The sequence below is a fragment of the Cyprinodon tularosa genome, unplaced genomic scaffold, assembly GCF_016077235.1.
Source record: "Cyprinodon tularosa strain WSP-4 unplaced genomic scaffold, ASM1607723v1 ctg234, whole genome shotgun sequence".
NCBI classification, from domain to species: Eukaryota; Metazoa; Chordata; class Actinopteri; order Cyprinodontiformes; family Cyprinodontidae; genus Cyprinodon; species Cyprinodon tularosa.
In genome coordinates this window covers 703,227-725,060 of record NW_024038875.1, presented here as the reverse complement: position 1 = coordinate 725,060, position 21,834 = coordinate 703,227, and the positions used below count along the sequence as shown (strand labels likewise).

Below are 21,834 nucleotides of genomic sequence, written 5' to 3'. Positions count from 1 at the left end.
AGCTTTCTGTCTCGCAGTCAGTTGCGCTCATTGATCAGAGCGTTGGCCAATAGGCACAGATATGGTTTGAAAAGCAACGAGTTGTTCTCATCAAAAATCATCCGATGTCACCAATATCAGACTTGTGGAAATCCTTGGTAAAACATGGAGCTTTGGCCTCTTGCATACTGTAACTTTAACTGCCTCCTTATATTCCTATTTATAAGATTCACACAATACATGTGTTGCTTTGAGTCAAACGTCTGCAGAGAAAGCATAGAAAAACACTTTATCCTCAAGACCCATGAAACTCACATTCAGACAGCAACAGGGGAGATACTAGTGTTTTTTTTATTGTTTTTACATACAGAAACATAAACTACTTGTTCAGCAAAAAAGCAGGACAGATCCTGAAAAATGTCATATATATAGAATTAAATTACTAGTCAAAAGTTATGTAGTGTTTGTATAAAAACAGCTTATAAGAGTTATACCACTGACAACCCATAGAATGGACAGATAAAAACAGCTGATCTTGTACATCCTACCTTTTATCAGAGGGATACAGCTCCACTGTTATCACATCCAGAGCATTCCACGAAGCAATGCTGATACCACCAAACAGACACAAGAGGGCGATCATTCCCGATTCACTGTTGCCAAACATCAGGAAGAAGCAGCTGACACAGGATATGATGCTAGATCCCGCTGGGGAAGGAGATCATTTAAAGGAAATGTAATTGTGATTTTAAAATTAACAGCATGTGTTAGTATACCAAACTGATTGAATATACCTACCCAGCATTCTCAAACGGCCAATTTTGTCCATCAAAAGAGCAGAGACGATGTTCCCGGGGAGCACAGCTAATGTGCCGAGGAAGTTGACAAAGTAAATCATGTAGGCGTTGTTGAAGTCATCACTGAAGTCCAGAATGCAGCCCTCCTTGTTGTGAAGGAAGGTGCTGTTAATCAGCTTACAGTTGACAAACCTGTACTTGAACAAATCTGAGAAGAGAAAATTTTTTATTTTTTTAACAATACTGAAATAAAGTCAAAGAATCATCCACAGAAACTATTGCAAACTTCTCTGGGATTCAAATAAAAGGCATAAAAGCCATTGCAATATTTGTTTGTGAGTATGGTGATATCATGCTGCATAGCATCAGTCCTACGACACCTTGTTTTGCCTGTAGGACAGAAACGTACATTGTGGTCTTGTTCTACTAACTGTAGGCGTAACTTCTTATGTCTATTTTCTTTCTGTGATCAGTGATTTTCACACTGTTCCATGTAGACTAGATTGTAAGGTTTTCATCTGCTGAAGTATGGATCTCTGCAGGTCATCCAGTTATCATGAGCCTTTTCATCCAAATTAGTTTTTTTCTTCCCCAACATTTGCAATTTTGTTGAAAAGTCAGTTCTTGATAGATCTGATGTTCGGCTCTACTCTTTTGTTGTTAGGATGATGCCTTGCATAGTGCTGTGTGGGAGGCTAAAAGCTTGAGACATTGTTTATTATACAACCATATTCTAAATCTCTTTTAACCTGTCTGATGTTTGTTTACCAACAAACCTCTGAAGTGTTCACAAGCCAACTGGCTTTGTGCTGAGGTTACACTGCACACAAGTGATATGCAGCATGGCTACACAGCATTATATTTAGCTTTATCACAGTAAGATGAACTCCTTCCTTTCATTTCAGAATCATGTACATATTTGTATTTCTATCACAAAATAAAAATTAAAGTTTGGAATTGTATCATGATAAAGCCTGAAAAAAAGCTGTAGGTTACATCTGTAAAGTATTGCACAAAAACATAAGACAAATCTATATTCTATATCTATATTCTATTTCTATATTCGATAAATCTGAATCATCTATATTCTTCTGTTATCCATTGAGCCAATGAATAACCTGAAGAAAAACAATTCTTATTCCAGACCTTTTTTCTGATTTCCTATAACTTAAAGAATATATGACCCAATGGTTTACCATAAAGGTGATTCTACAAACCTATGCTTGCCATAATTAGAAACTGCCCCTCTGTTGAAGCTGTTACCAGTTTATCAATTTTTTTGCCGTCACTCTTCAGCATGTTCACCTTTTCTCCTTCTTAAACTACTTTAGGATAAAATGCAACATCATGTTGAAAATGGGATAAAAAATGAAGTAAATCTTTAGCAGGGGGGTTATGTATGCAATCCTGCTCGAGCTGCATTTGATTTATGGTCGCTTTCATGAAGATAATGCAAGAACTACAGCCACACCATCTTTCTTGCTTGTTTCCAATATGTTTTATGGATAATGATGAACATAAAGTGTTGGCTTCAGGCACTAGAGGGAGGAGGTTGATGCTCTCCAAGAGTACAAGCCTGAATAAATCAGTGACAGCAAAGAGTGGAGGGCTTGAAATGCCAGTGAAGAAAATGTCGACTCTGACCTGTTGATTTAGACCACTTGCAGGAATCGAAACCACAACAGAAGCCCTTAAATGACTTTGTCTCTACGCACTCAGATAACTTGGTCTCGTATTCCCTGTTCAATTTATGTTCTCTAAATCTCAAAGCACTTCTTCTCATCTAATCTAATCAATCTGTGTCTGTGCTGGATTTGTTTGCGTTGCCGAGGTTACTGTTTGTGCTGCTAAAGAGTAACCAAGGGTTACAGGCATCATAGGGTTTCTGCTGCTGCCGTCACTGGTTTATTTCCATGATGGCCAGCATCGCTGTGTGTTTAAGATTAAAGGTTATCATAACAAATGTAAGGATTTGTTCCATCTTTTTTTATTTTATAGTATTTAGAGCAGTATTTAGTGGGTTGGTTTTCCTCTATCTCAGTTCTGTATGTCTGTGTATTGTTCTCACTTCTGTGATACTACCCTCATTAATAACACTTACTAATAGTGTCATCACATTCTCAGTGCAGCTGTCATCAGCGTGTGGCAATAATCTAAATCTACAAATCCTATAGAAGTTTTCTCAGCTTTTCTTTTCTGATCTAATTTGCATCTTAGTGAAACCAATAATGTATAAACCACACAGCTAGTGTGGTGAAATAGTTTTGGCTTTTTTGTCACACCAGTCTGGCTTTGTGACTTTCTTGGAGACTTAACCCCTTGAACCCTACGGACCCACCGGCGGGTCCAGCTGCTACGTGACCTCGTAATTTTACCAAACCCCCAGTATTGATGTAAAAAACATATTTGGCACAGTTTGGTGACATTTATGGATAAATGTGCCAAAATGGCCTCTCCGCCTAAGAAATTTCTCATTAATACCATTCTAAAATAAATATGATTCATCTGATTGAGTCCAAATTTGGTATATTTTTACACAACATTTAGATTTGAAAGTCTGTACTACTTTTTTGTGCTATAAATAATATTTTGGTAGTGTTTTGCAAAGTTTATTTCAAAGAAAATTTTGGCGAGGTTCAAAAAATGCAAAATATTTTATATTTTGTCCCTAATATTTCAGGCAGGGTCAAAGCTATATGGTGCTGACACCAGAAAACCATTCTATGACATCTTACCTTTACAGACGTACCAAAAGTTTCTTCTTAAATCTAATAGCTTTGAGGCTATAAGTTATTTACTCTTGTGTGTTTTTGTCAGGCAGAAATTTATTTATACCCCCTTAGGGTGTAAGAGGTTAATGGCAAATGAGCATCTGCGATAACTGGCGATGCGTGTTTTACATCACTGTAGGGGGATTTTGGGTCAATTCTGTTTTGCAGAACTGAACTGTTTTAGTTCAGTCAAATTTTAGTGCATCAAGCATGGATTGCCTCTTAAAGATTTAACAGAGTGATTTCATCAGACTGAAGTCAAGACTTTGACTAGACCACTCTTAATTTTTTTGTTGTTGTACAGACATCCAGAGGTGGATTTGTTGATATCCTTTTAATCACTGCAACATAAAACGCATGTACTTGAGTCTTAAGTTATGAAACTTTAAAGTTTAGAAACTTATGGCAAGAGATTTTCTATCAGAGCTTTCAGCTAGCAGAATCCATTGTTCCATCAGTTGCTTAAACTTGTATTAGAAAGATCAAGAACCCCACTACTTCTTGGCATAAATGTTTACAATTTAGGTATATGTTTAAGTGGTTTAAGTGTTGCTCCAAATGGACATGTTTCTGTCAACTGGGGTATCTTTTTGTAGGGGACTTTGAAGGGTGGAAAACAAAACATTACAGTCCATAATAATCACCTGCAAGAATAAACAAGACGACAGTTTGGAATTATAATTTTGCTAACAAAATCACCTCATTATGGCAATGCTTTAATAGTAATATTTACCTGTGTTGTAAAACAAACTGGCAATGAAGGTGCAGTTCCTGAAGAATGTGTGTGTGGAGGTGATGTCCTCAAAGAAGCACTCCTCAAACACTGAGTTTTCAAACACCATGGACTTCATCTTCAGGTTGAGGAACCTGCAGATAAATAACAGCTATGTTCAAGTTCTTCAGGTTGAGGAACCTGTGCACAAGTTTTAAATAACGTAGCTATGTTCAAGACTTGTAAGATGTTCATTTATGTTGGGGATCTGAGTTTTTGCAGACATTTCACCAATCTGATAAAGACCTTTAAAAAAGGGCATCAATACTGACAGTTTGTCATGGTGTCTCTGATTACTTTGTCAGATGCAATTTACGAGAGATTATGTTTTTCCGGTAGTTTCAAACACGGTAAGACATTGAAATTATCACATTATGATCAATTCTAAAATTAACGCGATGTTCCACTCCTTTTAAACTCTTACCTTTCCTCTTAGAAGAGCACTGTGTGAAATTGAACAGGCTGCACTCAACTAAAATGGTCAGATTACATTTTTTATTTAGTGTTTCGGGACCATCTGTTCTCTGAAAAAATATAATCTGTCCCAATTGTAATATCTTAAAGATTCCCAAACTGCTGCTCTCCTGGTTCAGTCAACATGCTAAAGATAATTATTACAACCCCACCAAGGAGGGCTGAGAATTGTGTAGCTAAGAAGAGCTATGAAGACATTACCCTGGACTAAACCATTATAGATTGATACGGTAGAAGCTGAAAAACAAACAAACTATGGGCTCTAGATGGAGGCTGAATCAACTAGGATGGTTAGCAGACATAGTAGGGGACTTATTCAGCAACCAGAACCAGAACATAGTAAGGAGTCCCTCGTCAGTTTATCCTAAGCTGTTTTCAGGCGTTAAAACCCAAAAAATCTTCCTACTTTGAAATTATTCACTCTCTTTTCTTCTTCCAAACTTTCCCTCCTTCAAATTCAGTCAAATAGCTCAAAAATTATGCGCACTTTTCTTTTAATTTCAGTGAGAAAATACTTCATAGATTTTTGACAAAGTTATATTTCAGTCATTTCAATTGGTATTTTGAACAGTCAGTTCCTTATAGACTTTTATCTTTTGTGTTGATCTATTTAAATGTCTCTCTTATGTTTTGTTTCTTTTCTTAAACAACAAAACAAGTCAATGCTATTGCTAGAGGGGTTATTTAATCTTTAATAGTGATTACTTCAAAAATAATCTTTGAATTTCATCTAACAGGTCAATATCTACCATTATCATATCCTAAAATGCATTAGAATAAGAAGAAAACCTTACTTGTCATTGAAATAGTGTCCTTCGCGATGGACTTGGTTTTCTAAGGTGAAGTTAAAGGTTACATGTTCTACTCGCTCATTAGTGAAGGTCTTTGTCCGTGAGTCATATTCCTGCTTCTGGATGTACTTGATCATGTCAGGGAACCACACCGTTAGCCCGTAGTAGCTGCAAGTTTGATTAAAGACAAGGCAGATGGATAAAGCACCTAAATTGAGCAAGACATACATGACTTAACACAGGAAAATTAAAGGGGCTTTTTGTTTACCTGAACGACATGCTGAACCAAACAGCCATTAGCATAAAGGTGGTTCTTCTGTACTCTTGGTTGAAGCAGGCGAGAATGTTTTTTCGTATCTGCAGCATGTGAAGAGAAAAAAAAAAGTTTAGTTTAAGAGAAATGAAGTATTAGGTAGCATAGGTTTGATACATTTACACTGAAAACAAATTGAGTAAATAACATAAAGCCAAATTCACTCTATAATTAAGGAGGTGAGTAGATGGAGGGTGTAGGCGTGTGCATTTTAGCAGAGAGTGGGCTGAAGGCATCAAAACGAGACAGAACTGTGTCAAGCTCTATGCACATGATGCTGAAGAGTGTAACACAGAAACACTGGATTAACCATAGTCAATTCTTACAAAGAACACAGTTTACATTAATGTCAGTTCCTCGTATGTCTTTGACATCCGGCTGGTTGAAAGCCTCCTGAACATGGCTTCTAATCTGGCTTCTAAACACAGCTTTTTATAAATCTCATTACTGACCTGTTGTGAAAGACTCATAATTTTCATTCTGTAGCGCTGCCAGATGGGAGTGTCGGTGCCAATTTCCACCAACTCCTCAATCTGCTTTACAGTCTTTATTGTGGTGACCTTGGAGTAATCAAACACAAGACATTCAGAGGCCTCAATATCAGGCATAAATATAAACATGCTTCCTGGTTTTATGAAAATAACAGTTGCTTTAACTTCATTAGATAAAATGCAATTCAATTTAAAAGTATCTGCAGTTTCTTCTGGTTTTGCTTTACCATCAAAGTTGAATGCTTTGATTGCTCTAAAATGTTTAGTAAATGCAAAAAGCATTTTTCAAATCATGATTTACCATTCAGCAAGACCCTTTGCAAAAAAACATAGATCTGCATGAAAATAATAAACCTGATAAATGTGCTACTCATCAACTGCAATCAAGTTTTTTTTTTTTTACTTCACTTCCTGGAATAGTGCTCTAGTTTTAATTATAGCATTATTTTAGATTCAGACATATTGGAGAATTTTTCACCATAAATAGCCAGCCCTGATGGTGGTTAGAGAGACTGGCACCAGTGTACAGGAGCCTCGCTTCTGTCAGTGAGCTCCAAGGCAGCAGTGGCTACACTGTTTGCCAACATCAGTGTTTAGGTGTGTGTGTGAATGGGTGAATAAGCCCAATATAAGTACAGTCCATTTACCATTTTACCATCACAATGTAATTTATGCCCACACTGAGTAGTGGTGTGACCTGCTGGTGTGCTTCAGATTTCCTTCTGCATAACTGGAGTTGTTTCAGTTTGAAAATTCAGGACTAAACATTATCTCTTAGGATTTTTCTCGTAGAAAGTTACAGGAAGTACCCTAGATCCCACATAAGAAAAGGCACCTCAGATTATCCCACTGCCACCACCATGTCCAGCTTTCAGTGTGATATTTTCTCTCTGAAATGCTGTGCTAGATGTTAGAGCACTAATCAGTTTTGTGAAGCAAGCCTTTATTTTCTTTTAGTTAAGCTGTTTTTACCTTGGAACCCTCCCATAGATTCTAGTTTTTACATAATCTCATTCATCTCTAAACGAATAACAAGAATAAAGAACACCTTAACTGAAAAAAGTGATGCTTTAGATGTTGCTTTGTATTGTGCCCTCTTGGACGAAGTCAATGTTTTGCTCTTTAAGTAAGTTTATTTGGCAGGTCACGTCTGGGATGTTCAACACTTTTCCATGTTTGCTCCATTTTTAGATAGTCACTCTCACTGTGGTGCACTGGAGTTTCTAAGCCTTGAAAATAGCTTTACCTTTTGAGACTCATCTGTAAATTTCACTTCAACAGATTTTTGACAGTCAAAAAAAGTACCAAGAGTTTGTGTGGCTAGGAAAATTAAGCCAGCTAAATAACTAAAACGGATATGTTGGTTAAAATATCTTTTTCACCTTTCATAAGTTTTATTTGAAAACTTTTATTTGTTTAACTTTGAATTAAATGTTTGATCTTGAAACTTTTACCAATAAACTTTAAGTTGCAGAGGTTGAAAGCATATATTCTGTAGGTACTTACGGTGAACACCCTCTCTGGGTAACCTTTAGCTCTCATGTTTGTATCGTGGACTTGCTTCAGAATCATCCAGCCTTCATCATGCTTGCCATTCTATTTAAGAAAGAAAAAAGAAGATTCTCCATTCCACACTAAGAAAAACAGACTCAAAAACCAATATGATCTGCTTAGATCACATTGGTGATGACTCAAACAAAGGTTAAACACGTTAAAAAACTATCAACGAGCTGAAATGCGCACCTCTAGGTAGAAGCGTGGGCTCTCAGGCATGGCGTTGAGGGCAGCGATGGCTGCAACTGAAGGGAATGCACACACCAACACAAACACCCGCCAGCTGTGGAACTGATAGGCTGAGCCCATCTGGAAACTCCACCCTTAAAAGTAAAAAATAAATAAATGAATAGAATATGCTTTAAAAACAAAGGATATTACATTCAAAAGTAAGCTGGAACTCTCTGGGCCAGCAATCATAACCTATATGATGTATTCCCTTCATGAAAACAGTTATAAATACAAAATACCTTAGTTTTAAGTTTTAAGTAATTATATTTCTCTTTTTGAGGAAAATGTTCAGAGGATTTAGTAGCAAGTGATGTACTGCTTCGGCACTAGCCTGCTTAGATACTTGCTTTTTAAGATCTCACAAATTTTTGTTTATTTTTCTAAACTGCATCTGAAAATGTCAACCCTTGATAGACAAAAAGAGAACTGGTTTGAACTTTCTCACAGTAAACTAGTGACTTTTCTGGGATTGTAAATTGTAAGCTCAGCACTGGGTCTCTGGGAGTAGAGATGTACGTTTAATCCAAGCTATACATTTGCACAGAATGTTTTCACATTCCTGTGAGTTTCAGCATGCAAACATTTGTTTTTTTTGTTTTTGTTTTTTTTTTCCAGTAATTGTGTGTAAAATCCACCAATTAACCAGATGGTGTTTGACCAAATTTGGATCTCTGCAATCTACCGCCCACATGCTTTGGACCATTTGCTGAAAGTAAACCAACTATATCAGCATCACATATTTGTTTATGATACATGTTCATGTAACTGAGTCACTCAGCTAGTGGGTGTTATAAGTGCATCTATTGTTAACACAAATTGTGACACCATTAAAACCAGCTTAAAAAAGAGTAAATATATGAATTTCTCTCTCTCTGTATGTATGTAGTATGTATATATATAAAGTGAAAATTGTTTTATATAGAGAGTATGTTCACATGATCTTTACAGATGACATTAACAACCCCCCTGCCCCCCCCCCCTTCTCCCCTAAATTGTATCTACTATGATAATGCATACTCATTACAACATAAAGGGTAACGTGAATGGAGAAAAACAAATCCAGTACTGACTGGAGGCAGCTGGTAATACTATTATAAGACATAAAGGATAATTCCATTTGCACAAAATAAAAGACTAGTTAAGGTTTAAAGAAGCTCAATACAAATCAGACTTTTTGAGTTCAGGGCTGACCAGCACTGGAACGGAGGCAAAAACCTTTTACAGAGAATATATATTTGACTTAGTAACTGGTTAAAAAGAGAGACTAATTGAAGCAAGAAACAGACAAAACCTTTAAAGTAACTTAAAACTAAACTCATTAAACGTTATATTATATATAGTCATATTCTTATCATAGTCATCAGAATTAGCTGTGACCAGGACAACATGTCGGCCCTAATCTTTGTCTCGATCATTCGGATTTTCATGCTCACCGTAGTGTGGAATGATAGCCCAGGCCATGGCAGATGCATAAATTCCTCCAATCATCCAGAACATGCAGAGCCAGCTGAGGTGCTCGCCACGCTTCTCTTGAGACAGAAATTCAGAATAGTACGAGAAGACGATGGGAATTGAGCCACCGATTCTGTAAAAGTCAGAGCACAAAGGTCAATATTAATCAATTTGTCGATTCACTGTAAAAATTACCCAAGATACAACAATACAGAATATAGATGGAGTAATAAGAGGTCTGTTATTGCACCCGTATGTACAATGTACTGCATGCATGTTGTTTCAGTCTATTAGAGCCTCAGCTCTGAATTTACGTAGTTTACTCTGATTTAATATGTGTTAAGGTACAGTTTGATTCTTGCATGATTCTTCTACTATGTTAACGTGGCTCAACTATCTGAAATGAATAGAGAGGGTCAGAGTTTAATGAACTAAGGTCATCATCAACTATTACAGTGCCAAGAGATTTAAAATCATTAAAACATAATTTTAAACTATAGGTTTATAGGTGTAGAACAACATCAGAAGGTATTCATTCAAAATGATGATGATACATTTTAAAAATTACAAAGCCTGGCTCTTTGGAAGCCGAATACAATGAAACAAGAGATGATTCAAGCCTCTTTCACAGCCATGTTTCTCACTATGTGCTAAGTGGGTAGGTGATACCTTGTAACTCACTGAAGTTGGCTTTTCTATTTACCAGTTCATTAAAGTACTAAAAAAAAGCACAAAAAGACAAAAATTGTCTTCTTTACTATGTAAGAGTTTTGTAAGTGAGCTTTACATTGATCTTGTCTTACAAATTGGTGACCCATTAAAAAACATTAACGAGTGGAAAAACAGATAATCCTCCTGAAGTGCACTTTTTAGAGAAAAACATTAATAGTATACATGAAAAACAGGTGTTAGACAGATGAAAAAACAAAAAGAGCTGAAGGTGCAATTACCCGACACCTGAGAGAAGGCGGCAAAACAGAAAAGTGCTGTAACCCTGAACGAAGGATGAGAAAAAGGAGAAGATACTGTTGATGGACAGAGAGATGATAAGAGACTGCCGACGGCCAATCCGGTCTGCCATGGCCCCCCAGAGGAAAGCCCCAACCATCATACCAAAGTATACAATCAGACCTGCCAGGAGAGCAAACAAAATGTGTCAGTTTTCAACATTTAGTGTTTATAGACTTATTTTCCAATATACAGCACAGACAGGGAAATATTCACATATTCCTATTTGGTAGATGTTGCCTTGGAGATTATAACCTTTACATTTTTTTATGGTATCTTCTTAACATCATGTTATTTAGGGTTGTAGACTAGTTATCTCTACATCAACAAAGGCCTTTTTATGACTTGTTGATGAGGTTGGGAAAGTTTAATCAATTTAAATACACAAACTGACAAATATGGTTTGGTAGAAATGCAACCAGTAGCTTTTGGGAAGTCCTAGAAAAAACTTAACAGAAAGCAAGTAAGTGGTGAAGAATAGCCAGTAATTCCAAAATTACTTTCTGTAAATTAGCCTTTATGTCTGTGAAAGAACCTGGGAAGTTCTTTAAATATCCTATAACAGATTTCCATCAGTATATCAAGTCAGTTCAGGAGGGTCGCCAGTGAAATTTTAATGGTATGTGGTAGGTTTTGAAAAGGTTTTAAGCAAATTCAGGAAAGAAACGATGAGGTGGCATTTTTTCACAAAACCCTCTAATGGAATCTAAGAAAGCTATTGTTTATATACTCAAGGTTAAAGGGAATTAAACTTCAAATTTTAAAAGATATCCTTTAAGTTTGGGGAAAATAACCAGTGGGTTCCCTGTAAGTTCAATAAGAGTATCTTCTGTGCTTCAAAAATTAAATATCTGGGTAATTTAGCTCTAAGTTTAGAAGAACTAAAGTCTGTTTATTTAGACCGTGGAGATAAAGGTATTGCTTACAGTAACAATAAAATGAAAAAACTAACTTTATCAGAAATCGTGACAGTCAATGACAAAAGAATTTGATCAGCCTTAGGTTTTCTTTTTAAAAACATATTACCTGAAGAAAAAGCAAAATTAAAAGAGCCTAAAAAATGTTTCCGTCTAACATCTTTTTCCATAGTTGTTTAGATACAGAAATCAACTTTTTGTTTCAACAAAACCATATAAAAAATTATATATTGGCTCCAACTGGCAATAAAAGGAGGCACAGATTTTAAAAGAATTATCCCTTTTCAGTTTTCAATCCCAAAGATTATAATCTAGTTTAAACAAATATTCTTTCTTCTATGAACATTGCATTATAGTGCATTACAATGCATTCTCACTTATTATGTTTGCTCTTCTTCTCTAGATTCTGTTAATGTATGATTTATCAGACACTGACATAGATACATCTGTTGGCATCTAAGCAGGAATGTATGATGCGTTTCTCCTTTGTATGTAGGTTACTAAACAATTATTAAAAAAAATATAAAAAGAACCAAACTGTGCTGCAGGTACTGTTGAAAATCCCCACAGGCTCTACTGGCGTATGTGTAATTCACTCAATTTAAAAAGCACACATGTGATTCATGTGATGAAGGAACATGTCACCCAGAGCAACAGTGAATAATTTAGGTGCTTAAAATAGGACTTGAACATGCACCTATGTCTCTGCTATACAAGAGAACCTACCATATATTATGACTATTAAAGTCTTACCAAGCATGCTTTTGCTGGGTTCAGAGAGACACATATCCTTCTCTGCACTGGGAAGGACAAACCCCACCACGAAGATTTCCACACCATCAGCCATAAGTGCCAGCCCTAAGACGAAGTACAGACTCCACTGGAACTTTCCGTGCCCACATTCCTGCAAAATGGTCTCATACTGCTGAGCCAGCTCCTCCTGGTCCTTCCGCCTCTCAGCCTCAGATGCCCCAATATCTCTAAACTGTTGAGCTCCGGCTGTTATTGATCCAGGACCTCCGGCCAAGTCTCCTTTCCCAGAATCAGCCCTGGGGATTCCTTGGTATTCGCCCTCATAGATCTCGTCATCCTCGTCATGGCCCTCTGTGGAGTCACTGTGGCCACCCTCATCATCGTTGGCCGCCTGGCTATCGCCGCGGTAGTAGCCTCCATCCTGGCTCCCCTGCATTGGGTAGTCATCATCATCGTCTTCTTCGAAGCGACTGTAGGAGCGCTTGCTGTACTCATCGCTCACCCGATCCACTGACCGGCCAACCTTCTTACTAGCTTGCCGCTTGACTTCTTTCGCAATGTCTTTGGCACCTTTTATAAAAGCAGTCCGGTTTTGGTAGCCTTCCTCCATCTTTAAGACGCTTTAGAAGAATCAGTAGAGGATGAAGGTCTTGAGAAGAGGCCTCTGAAGGTGACAGGACTTTCTGAATCTAGGATGAAACTGACAACTCCCAGTTGACTTGACTCACTCCTAAAGGGATAACAGAAATATAGGGGGAAAAAAGAGGATTCCAAGTTTACTATGCACTCCAGGTTGTGTTTACAAGTCAAAACTTCACAGTTAGCTGACTTTTCTGATGATCTATTTTGTAACAAACAACTTAAAAAAGTGAACACCTTTGTTTTAGATTAAACATGAGCAGGACAATCAGGCTATGAAAATACAATATTCTGCAAATGATGGTCATGCATGACAGCCCTGAAATACTCAACAAAAGGACAACCATGGGCATACAGTTGGAGAATATCGTCTCAGACCAATGGCCCAAAATGTTCAGACCCTGTACGGATGTAAGACTGCCCTCATGTAAATAACTAGAGTGAAATCCAGAGGGGAGGACTTTGATTTGATGACCTTACTTGAATTAGACTTGACCTTAAAACCTATAGAGAAAGTAATTTCAAGAAAAGACTTGAAATTACTTGATGCTCTTGTTTAAGAAATTCCTCATGCAAAATGATAATAATGATAACAAAATACTGGCCAAGAAGTTTAGACTTTTGACCTGTCTCTGTTAAGTTGGAGGGGCTTTATTACACATACACGTGATCAACCAGATTTCTTTCTGTTATACTGCAGGATTGAATTAGATTGTACGAAATTAGATGTAATTGTGAAAAAAGTTTGATTGTATTGAAATGAATTGGAATAATAAGAACAAAATTTGGATCAAAATGGATTTCATGTAGGTGGCATGTTTTAATTGAGCTTTCATTGAGCTACAGCATTATTCCTGTCTAAGATCAGCTAGGAATACCCATTTTATTCTATTTCCAGATGACACAATTAATGAGTGAGAGGTTCGGAGATTTTTGTAAAACAAATCCTCAAAATCTGATGTTTACGTACACTAAAATTAAAATCCCACAAAAATTACTATGTTTGTGAAAAGGACAGATAATGACATGTTTTTTAATAGCTTACTTAAAACATTTGAGGAAAGTGAATGCAACAGCTCTGATTCTGGATGAAGCTGATACCCATGTGTCATTATCCACAGTGAAACATGTAGTGTACTGAAAAGGGCTGAACCATCAATTCAGAGAGAAAGAAGAAATTTTTCTGAAACATAACAAGTCAATGTTTGCACATGTTCTCAAGAGCAAAAACCTTAATCAGAGACTCTTGTTTTCAGTAAACTGAGCTTAAAATGCATTTTTTAATCTCAGTGCACAGTTTGAAAGTCTATGAATACCATACATCTGTGAAGTACAAGGTTGGTAGTATCAATAAGTGTGTGCATTTTACTGGGACCAAGTCCACCAAATAGAGTTAAAAGCCTCCAGCTGTTCCAAAATGCTGCAGCCAGATTTCTGATGAAAACTAAAAAGAGATATACTTCTTCCATTTTGACTTCCATTTATTGGCTTCATGTTAAATCAAGAATAGAGTTCAGTATCATTCTTTCATGTATAAGCCTTTAATATATGCTATTGTACATAACTGTAAAAACCCTTTTTATAGTAATATCCACCTGTATATTATATATGGTACATATCCAGCAGTACATTTAGTTCATAACACTAGTGATCTATATATTATATTCATTATTTATAATGATATTCATCTCTATACTCATTCAGTAGAAACCCATGTCCTGTATTTATGGAACCATTATTTATCCCGCACTCTCTGCTATTGCACTTCTGGTTAGACCTAAACTGCATTTCGTTGCCTTGTACCTGTACCTGTGTAATGACAATAAAGTTGAATCTAATCCAATCTTAATAACCAAATCTCATCTTATATCAGAGATCTGATCATTCCTTATGTTAACAGAGCATTTTGGTGGTCATGCACTTAGGTATCACTGCTCTGCTACCGTCAACAACTTCCATTATAGATGATGAGTTGAGCCTGTTGTTCTGTATTAAATCCTGTTTTTTTCTCATAGACATAGCTTTGGGCTTGGCTTTCACTGTGACTTTGTGCTCTATTTCATCCCCTTTACTTGAAAATGGGCTCAGAGCCTAACAGTTTCTTTCTTGGACAGAGACACCTATGGAGCTAGTGTACCGTTAAATTTCTGACAGAAATAATTTTTGGATCAGTGCTTCCAAGTTCCTTTTGTATGGCTGCTTCTGACTCCTTGAATACCTATACAGCTTTGGCAGAAGGCTGCTCTCTCTGATCCTGGGTCTACTGGAGGTTTCTACCTATTAAAATGGGAGTTTTTCCTCTCCAGTGTCACTGCATGTATGTTTATGTGAGGGCTTGCTGCAGAGTCAATGACACAACTGTTCTACTGTTGCTACATGCTCATCCTAAAGGAAAAAATACTGTAAATTCAATGACCTGATGTCATCAGCTGAGTTTGCTTAGATCGAAAATATTTCACAAATCCGTCTCTAATTTAAATGAATTGTCTTTGCAACATGCATTGGCACCTTTCTGTGCAATGTAAACTGGATTAATTTTTACTTGTTGCAAGAAAGGAATATCTTGTAAACACTGAAGCAACATCTCAACATATCACCCAGACAGCTAAATCTTGGGCACAATTTTAGTTTTACTAAATTGAGAACAACCCAAACATTAGTCATCATAATTGGAGCAAAGATTACAAATCCTGCATCTCTAGGTTTGGGGACAAACCTGAAAAGGTGTACGTGGAAAACAGATTGAAGAAGACTACCAAAAAGGTTTGACTGAATCATACAGCTTGTGGAAAATTCAACCAAATGTTAAGGAAACATGTAAACTTCTGAAAGTACAATAAAGCTGTTTCATTTCTGTCATCATAACAGCCTAACACCTTCGATTTCAGTGCAGTGCATCATCCTGATTAATTTCTTCATATAGTGTGTAAATGCTGCACAATAGGCAAAACTAAATGATTTTGTAGATCATTATTTCCTACTGTTTGTAACTTTAACTGTACAAACCTGAACGAGGTGATACAAGATCAACAATTAATCATCTGGATGTTTACATTTAAAAACATTTGTTAATCATCAAATTATGCTGTAAAAATCACTTTTAATTGTCTTAAGAGTCATTTTTTTGTTGCTTTTTTATATAAAATAATTTAATGGATTCCTTCCTATTTAAACCTGTTGCCATCCCCTGTTCACCCTGCATATGTCCTTTGCTGAGTCGCCGAAGGCAGCGAATTATGCAGCGAAACGTCCAGCATCAAACCCAGTGTGGTTTATAATGGAAACGTCTTGATATGAAAAATGACTTGAGTGCCACCACTCAAGAGGATGAGGGACAGAGTATGGGATTCAAATGAATCCGACTGTACCGTGATCCTGACCCATAAACATCTTCAAATCGAGGAATAAAAGAGGATTTTCCACACAATTAAAGAAAGAAACCTCAAGAAATCATCAGATGATCCAAGAGAGCTTGGCTAGATTTCATCGGTTAAATGTCACATTTGACAATAATTTCTGGGCAGCATGAATGCAAACTAATAAATTTGACAAAGCCGTGTGTAAAAGCAAATGATCCATGAAATTAAGAAGCTGGCATTCAGATACCTTATTCCACATATTACTGCAGTGTCACATATCCAACAAATTCTGCAGTATTAACGACATTTTTAAGGTGCTGACTTGTTCTTGCATTTGCTAGATGAGACCCACATCAATATGTTTATGGAGTAGCACTATGAGCCTCGGGTGGCTGTGCAATAAGACAAGATGTCACTTTGAATTTGTGCTGCTGTGAATCAGCAGATGGGAGATGATGAGACGTCGCTGCACTTTCATCGGCCCTTTGGAAGCTAACTCTGACAGGTAATAACAGTCCAGACAACGCTTCTCAATAGTAGGCATGTATACAGGCCTGCAGGCTTCCTAATATCTATGTAATATCTTAAGTTTATTTTAGAGACTGGACTGAATTCTGTAAAATATTTAAAGGTTCCAGTAGATTTTAACTTTTGGGTGTATTGTCTGATAAATTCAGCAACTCTGTAAACCTTTTGTCAGTTTAATCGCATTCACAGATAATTGGTATGAAAGCTGCACTATTTTGCGTGTTTAATGATGTATTTAAACCCATCTCTTCCAAAATTTAAATGATTATACAACAATCAACTTCAAATGTCTTTATTTATTTCGTTTGAGTTGATTGTGTATTTTAATCTAGCTCACAAAGATTGAATGTGAAGTAAATGTAAATTGCACATGCGCTACATGCTTTTAACATCTATCAAAAGAGTCCTGACATAATTCTGGCTGGATATTAGATATAAATATTGTTTTGGATTGTTAGCTCCTTTGCCTGAGACCCTGCTACTGAGTGTAGTCTATAAATGTTGAATAGGCTTAAAATTCAGTAAGGTCCTGATGGAAAGCTAAGCTGTGTTGAAGTTTCTACCAGTGGATGTGAGGTATTAGATGCACCTGCCTCAATAGACTTTATCTCTTCACCTGACGGTCATCAGACACTGGTAAAAAGAAAAAAAAAAAATTATATATATATATATATATATATATATATATATATATATATATATATATATATATATATATATATATATATATATATATATATATATATATACATATATATATACATAGAAAAAAGATTAATTACATCAGAGGCATAAAAAAAGACTAAATAAATTTAATCGCAATGCTATTTGTTCACCACATGACTTGCGCTGACTCCACATCCCCCATGTCTGCCTAGTGCTGTCATAGATGTTCATAAAGCCCTTTACGGGACAAGGTTTAGGGCATGTAAATGTCAGCTCTGTAAAAACATCCTAAACAATTTCCTTTTATCAACAGACAAAGTGCACACATCCAAACCTAGGAACAGTATACAAACTGTGGAGGATGGTGGTATCGTCATGCTGAGGTATGGTTACAGTAAGGAAAGTGGATACAGAAAAGAAAATAGTGAAACAACTAAGAACTCTCTGGGTTTTGGATTATAAAACTTGATCCAACTGAGTGTTGCAAGAGGAGCTGGAAACTCACAAGAGCACTATTTTTTTTTCTAAGTATAGAGCAGGCTTACAATAAGATTTTAGAAGGGACTCAATGAAGCCCCAACTTAATTTCAATTAGATATTATATACCTCCAGAAGCTTAAAAGTGTCAACACAAGGTGTGAGAGCAAGGTGAAACCCGCTAAGAGACAACTTTAAAGGCCCCATATTATGCAAAATTCACATTATGAACATTTTATAACAGTCATATGTGTCCTGCAGCCTGTATGTGAAATTCACAACTGAAAAAAAACAACCCTTTCCCCTCTCTCACTGCCTTACTCCACCTCTTAGCTACTGTGTGCTGAAACCCTCTGTTTGAAAATGATTCCCTTTATGATGTCATTTGGGGAAATAAGCTCCCCAGAGTGTTCTGTAGCAGCCCATCAGTCAAGCTGCAGGTATTATTCCTTGATCCTAGGCTATGATTACGAACGCTGACTGCTTGTCATTGTTGCAGGTTGTGGGGGCTCGGCCGTCGGGAGGACAGGGGCTTGGAAAGCCAAAAGAGCTCCTCCAGAGGAGGGCTGAATAAGGGGGGTTTGGTAAATGCTGTCAGCCTGTTTTGTGAGGCATTTACCTGTAAAAATGATAAAAACATTCTCTTGGGGCCTCACTGTTAATATACTGTGTTTTCAAATGTGGAATAATATGGAACCTTTAACAAAACATCAGCGGACATTAAGCTTTTATGTTATTGTGTGTTTTTAGCCCTTGTGCAAAATCTGATTAAAAAAAAATCTGCTATCAACTCTAACGTGTGATCCAAATTCTTCTTTTTTACATGATCACCCAACTTAGATAAATAATCTAAAATAAAATGTAAAAAAATATTTGACATACACGTTGATGTTGAGTGTTTGCATTCCTTATTGCTCTTTTTTCCTCTCTTATTGGACAGGTCACAGCAACCAGGAAGTATTTGGAAACTAATATAATTTATTTCACCACCATTAATTAAGAATATATTGTGTTTACTGGGAAAAGCCTCTGATAGTTGGTTGATATTTCATGTTTTATTCGTGGCATAATTTCCAGTCATGAGGCAGCAGATTTTCCCTGTCAAGATGAAGAGGAGAGATCAAAGGAACCCAGCCAGGCCTGGTCAGAGAGGCTAAACTGTAGTATTCAAACCTAATAATATTCCTAATGGACGCAATCATCTTATATCCAGTTTCTCTACATAAAATCTTTAAGAGTCAGAATCTGTCGAAGCAGAAAACAACGTTTCTGGTAGCAGTAGTTGGATAAATGCATTTATTTGAACTTCTGCATATAATATGTAGAGAAGGCACTTATTGAATTTAAGGTGGTTTCAAAGAGGTTTAAACTATAATCGGCTTCATTTCTTTTAACAATTAGTACAAGAACAAAAGAGCAAAACAAACAACTTTATGTACTAAATTTTAAAATAAGTTAATAAAAACGAATACAACAAACTTTAAGCAATTAAGTGTTGAGTTCAATTTTTGGTACTGACCAAATATTTTCCCACAACAATTTACAAACATTCTTTAAAAATCATACCATATGATTTTTCTGGATTTCTTTTCAACATTTTTTCTCTCATATGAAAAAATGTACAGACCTCTCTTGTCTTTCCAAGTAAAACACCTTACACAAGAAGTGGCTGACAAAGGCTTCTTCCAAATACCACAAACTGCAGCTCCTACCTATAGTTCCAAGCTCCTATCCCTTTGCTTTTCACAGGGTTAACAGTAAGAACACTATCCAGGGTAGGAAAGGAACTCCGGACTGCTTTGCTAAATCATGATGGACACACACATGAATGATGCTGCTCAACTTGGAACTCAAGCATTCCAGACCACAAATTACAAAAAATAAATGTTACAAAAATGTTGCTAACAGCTGAAGCTCTCTTTTATAAAACCCAAAACATATGAAGGTGTGAACATAGTATGTGTTTCACAGAGTCAATATCACACAATTTATTCATTCTGTCATGCAAAGGATTGTGGGAAATCGCTCCTAGGATCCCTATGCTATCTGCATTGGGGTTAGGAAGCATACTGTCTCCTGGTCCTAGCTCCTTCCTAACTGCCAGCACTTATTATGGCACCTGTGGATCCACTTCCAACAGGGTTTAAGTATTCGCATTGAGCCTAAATATTTTGTTGCCCCGCTGTAGGACTGCTGTTTTTTTTTTTATTCCACTATAATTAGACTGTGATGGAATGCTAATGCTAAAAACTGTATGTAAACAGTAGAAATTTGGTTCTACTTATTTTTTTCCTTTTTTCCATTTCCCTATGACTGAAGCACCCTATGACTTTTTATCTGGTAGTAAAATATTTTATATATCATACAGATAAATATCCCTAAAAATCCTCAAATCTAAACTATGTATCTTTCTCAATAGATACCATTTCCATCGGTTGTCATCCCCTGTACAGTTTGGCCAGTCAACCTTAATGAATTATAACCTGTCATGAAGTCGCAATACACTGAAACATCCTGCTTTTTGTATTACAGTCTATTTAGTCGCATTTCCTTACAGCTGAACATAGAAAGTGACTTTTAATCACGGATTGACGAAGTGGGTACAAAACATCTCCACTAGATCTGTTAACAGATTATTTTGCAAAGCTTAGGTTAAAAAAAGAATTGGGAAATTAGCAAATAAGCCTACCCCTAGATTACAGCTGAAAAACATATTTTGGCTTCTTTGGTAAAAATTAAACTCTTGAAAGCTGTATTATAAAGCAAAGTATTTGCTCATGAACACAATAGTCAGTAAATACTTGAAAAAAACGAATGTACAAGTTGCAACAAATAAATTGATTAACAGACTAAAGACAACAATAATCAGAAAAGCAGGAGTATTCCCGGAGATCCATTGGTCAGGTGGGCAAATCGGTTGAAAAACAGCCATTTAGACATTTATTCTATAAATCTGCACTGAAAAAAGTAATGCAACCATTTCTGGCATTTACTTAATCACATTTTGTTACTTTAACACAATTGTTTCATGTTAGCAGGGTAGGACATAAAACAAGTCTGTTAAAGTATGATTAAGTAAATGCCAGAAACGGTTACATTATTTTTTCATTGTGAAATTTGAGTGTCAAGGGAAAAAAAAGCCATTTATAAACACATAAGCCATAAAAAGTCCTGTTTTCAGTTTGCCACCATTAATGTAGGCGACACAGCAAATGTGGTGGAAGGTCTGAGGAGATCAAAACAAGACTTTACATTAGAGTAAATCTCACACTGCACCCCTAAACACACAAACCCACCGTGAAGCATGGTGCTGGGAGGATCATGCTGTGGGCATGCTTTGGACTGGGAACAGAGTTGGTGACGAGACAGAGGGAGCTAAATACAAAAGGATCCTGAAAGGAACTCAGCTGCAAAAGAATGCAAAAGCAGGAAAATGACCCACTAATGCTAAAATAGGATCTAATCTGAATCAGTTGGAGCTTTTTTTTTAAAGAATCCACAACATCTTCAGTGTATGTAAGCCAAAATGTAGCAGTAAAGGGGCATGGCTTTGATTGCAGCAAAAGTGTTTTTACCAAAACTCCATTTAATAAAAAATGCACTTCATTGTTGTTGAGCTGAGAGTCTCTCCACACAGATGCAAACACTCAGATTCCAGAGGAAGACAAGATGAAGGCCCGAGGATGAAGAGTGTTGATTTATCTTTATAGAAGCCCCCCATTAGTTTTTCCCTCCATTAAAAATAATCAATTGCAATTTTATGGTCTCTTTCCAAGGCCAAGTACAACCCGTCCTCACATCACTATTGTATTTATAGTACAAAGATTCCTATCAGCTGTGTGGAGATAAATCATCAGGACAC

General features: G+C 36.5%; 1 protein-coding gene across 2 annotated transcripts in view; it reads right to left on the bottom strand.

The window, feature by feature from the left end:
* The window catches only part of LOC119784822 (synaptic vesicle glycoprotein 2A-like), a 29,993-nt gene that overhangs the window by 7,556 nt on the left and 603 nt on the right, over positions 1-21,834 (bottom strand). Inside the window, exons 2-12 of one of the 2 annotated variants that reach the window (XM_038287063.1) lie at positions 12,304-13,033; positions 10,576-10,756; positions 9,607-9,758; positions 8,132-8,265; positions 7,895-7,984; positions 6,350-6,457; positions 5,853-5,941; positions 5,588-5,752; positions 4,281-4,414; positions 778-984; positions 528-687 (exon numbers count right to left, since the gene is read on the bottom strand). In XM_038287063.1, the coding sequence (XP_038142991.1) occupies positions 528-687; positions 778-984; positions 4,281-4,414; positions 5,588-5,752; positions 5,853-5,941; positions 6,350-6,457; positions 7,895-7,984; positions 8,132-8,265; positions 9,607-9,758; positions 10,576-10,756; positions 12,304-12,913 (2,030 nt within the window). In that variant the 5' untranslated portion in view covers positions 12,914-13,033. Of the gene's footprint in view, positions 1-527; positions 688-777; positions 985-4,280; positions 4,415-5,587; positions 5,753-5,852; positions 5,942-6,349; positions 6,458-7,894; positions 7,985-8,131; positions 8,266-9,606; positions 9,759-10,575; positions 10,757-12,303; positions 13,034-21,834 lie in introns of those variants that run through there. The other variant, XM_038287064.1, reaches the window with a different exon arrangement.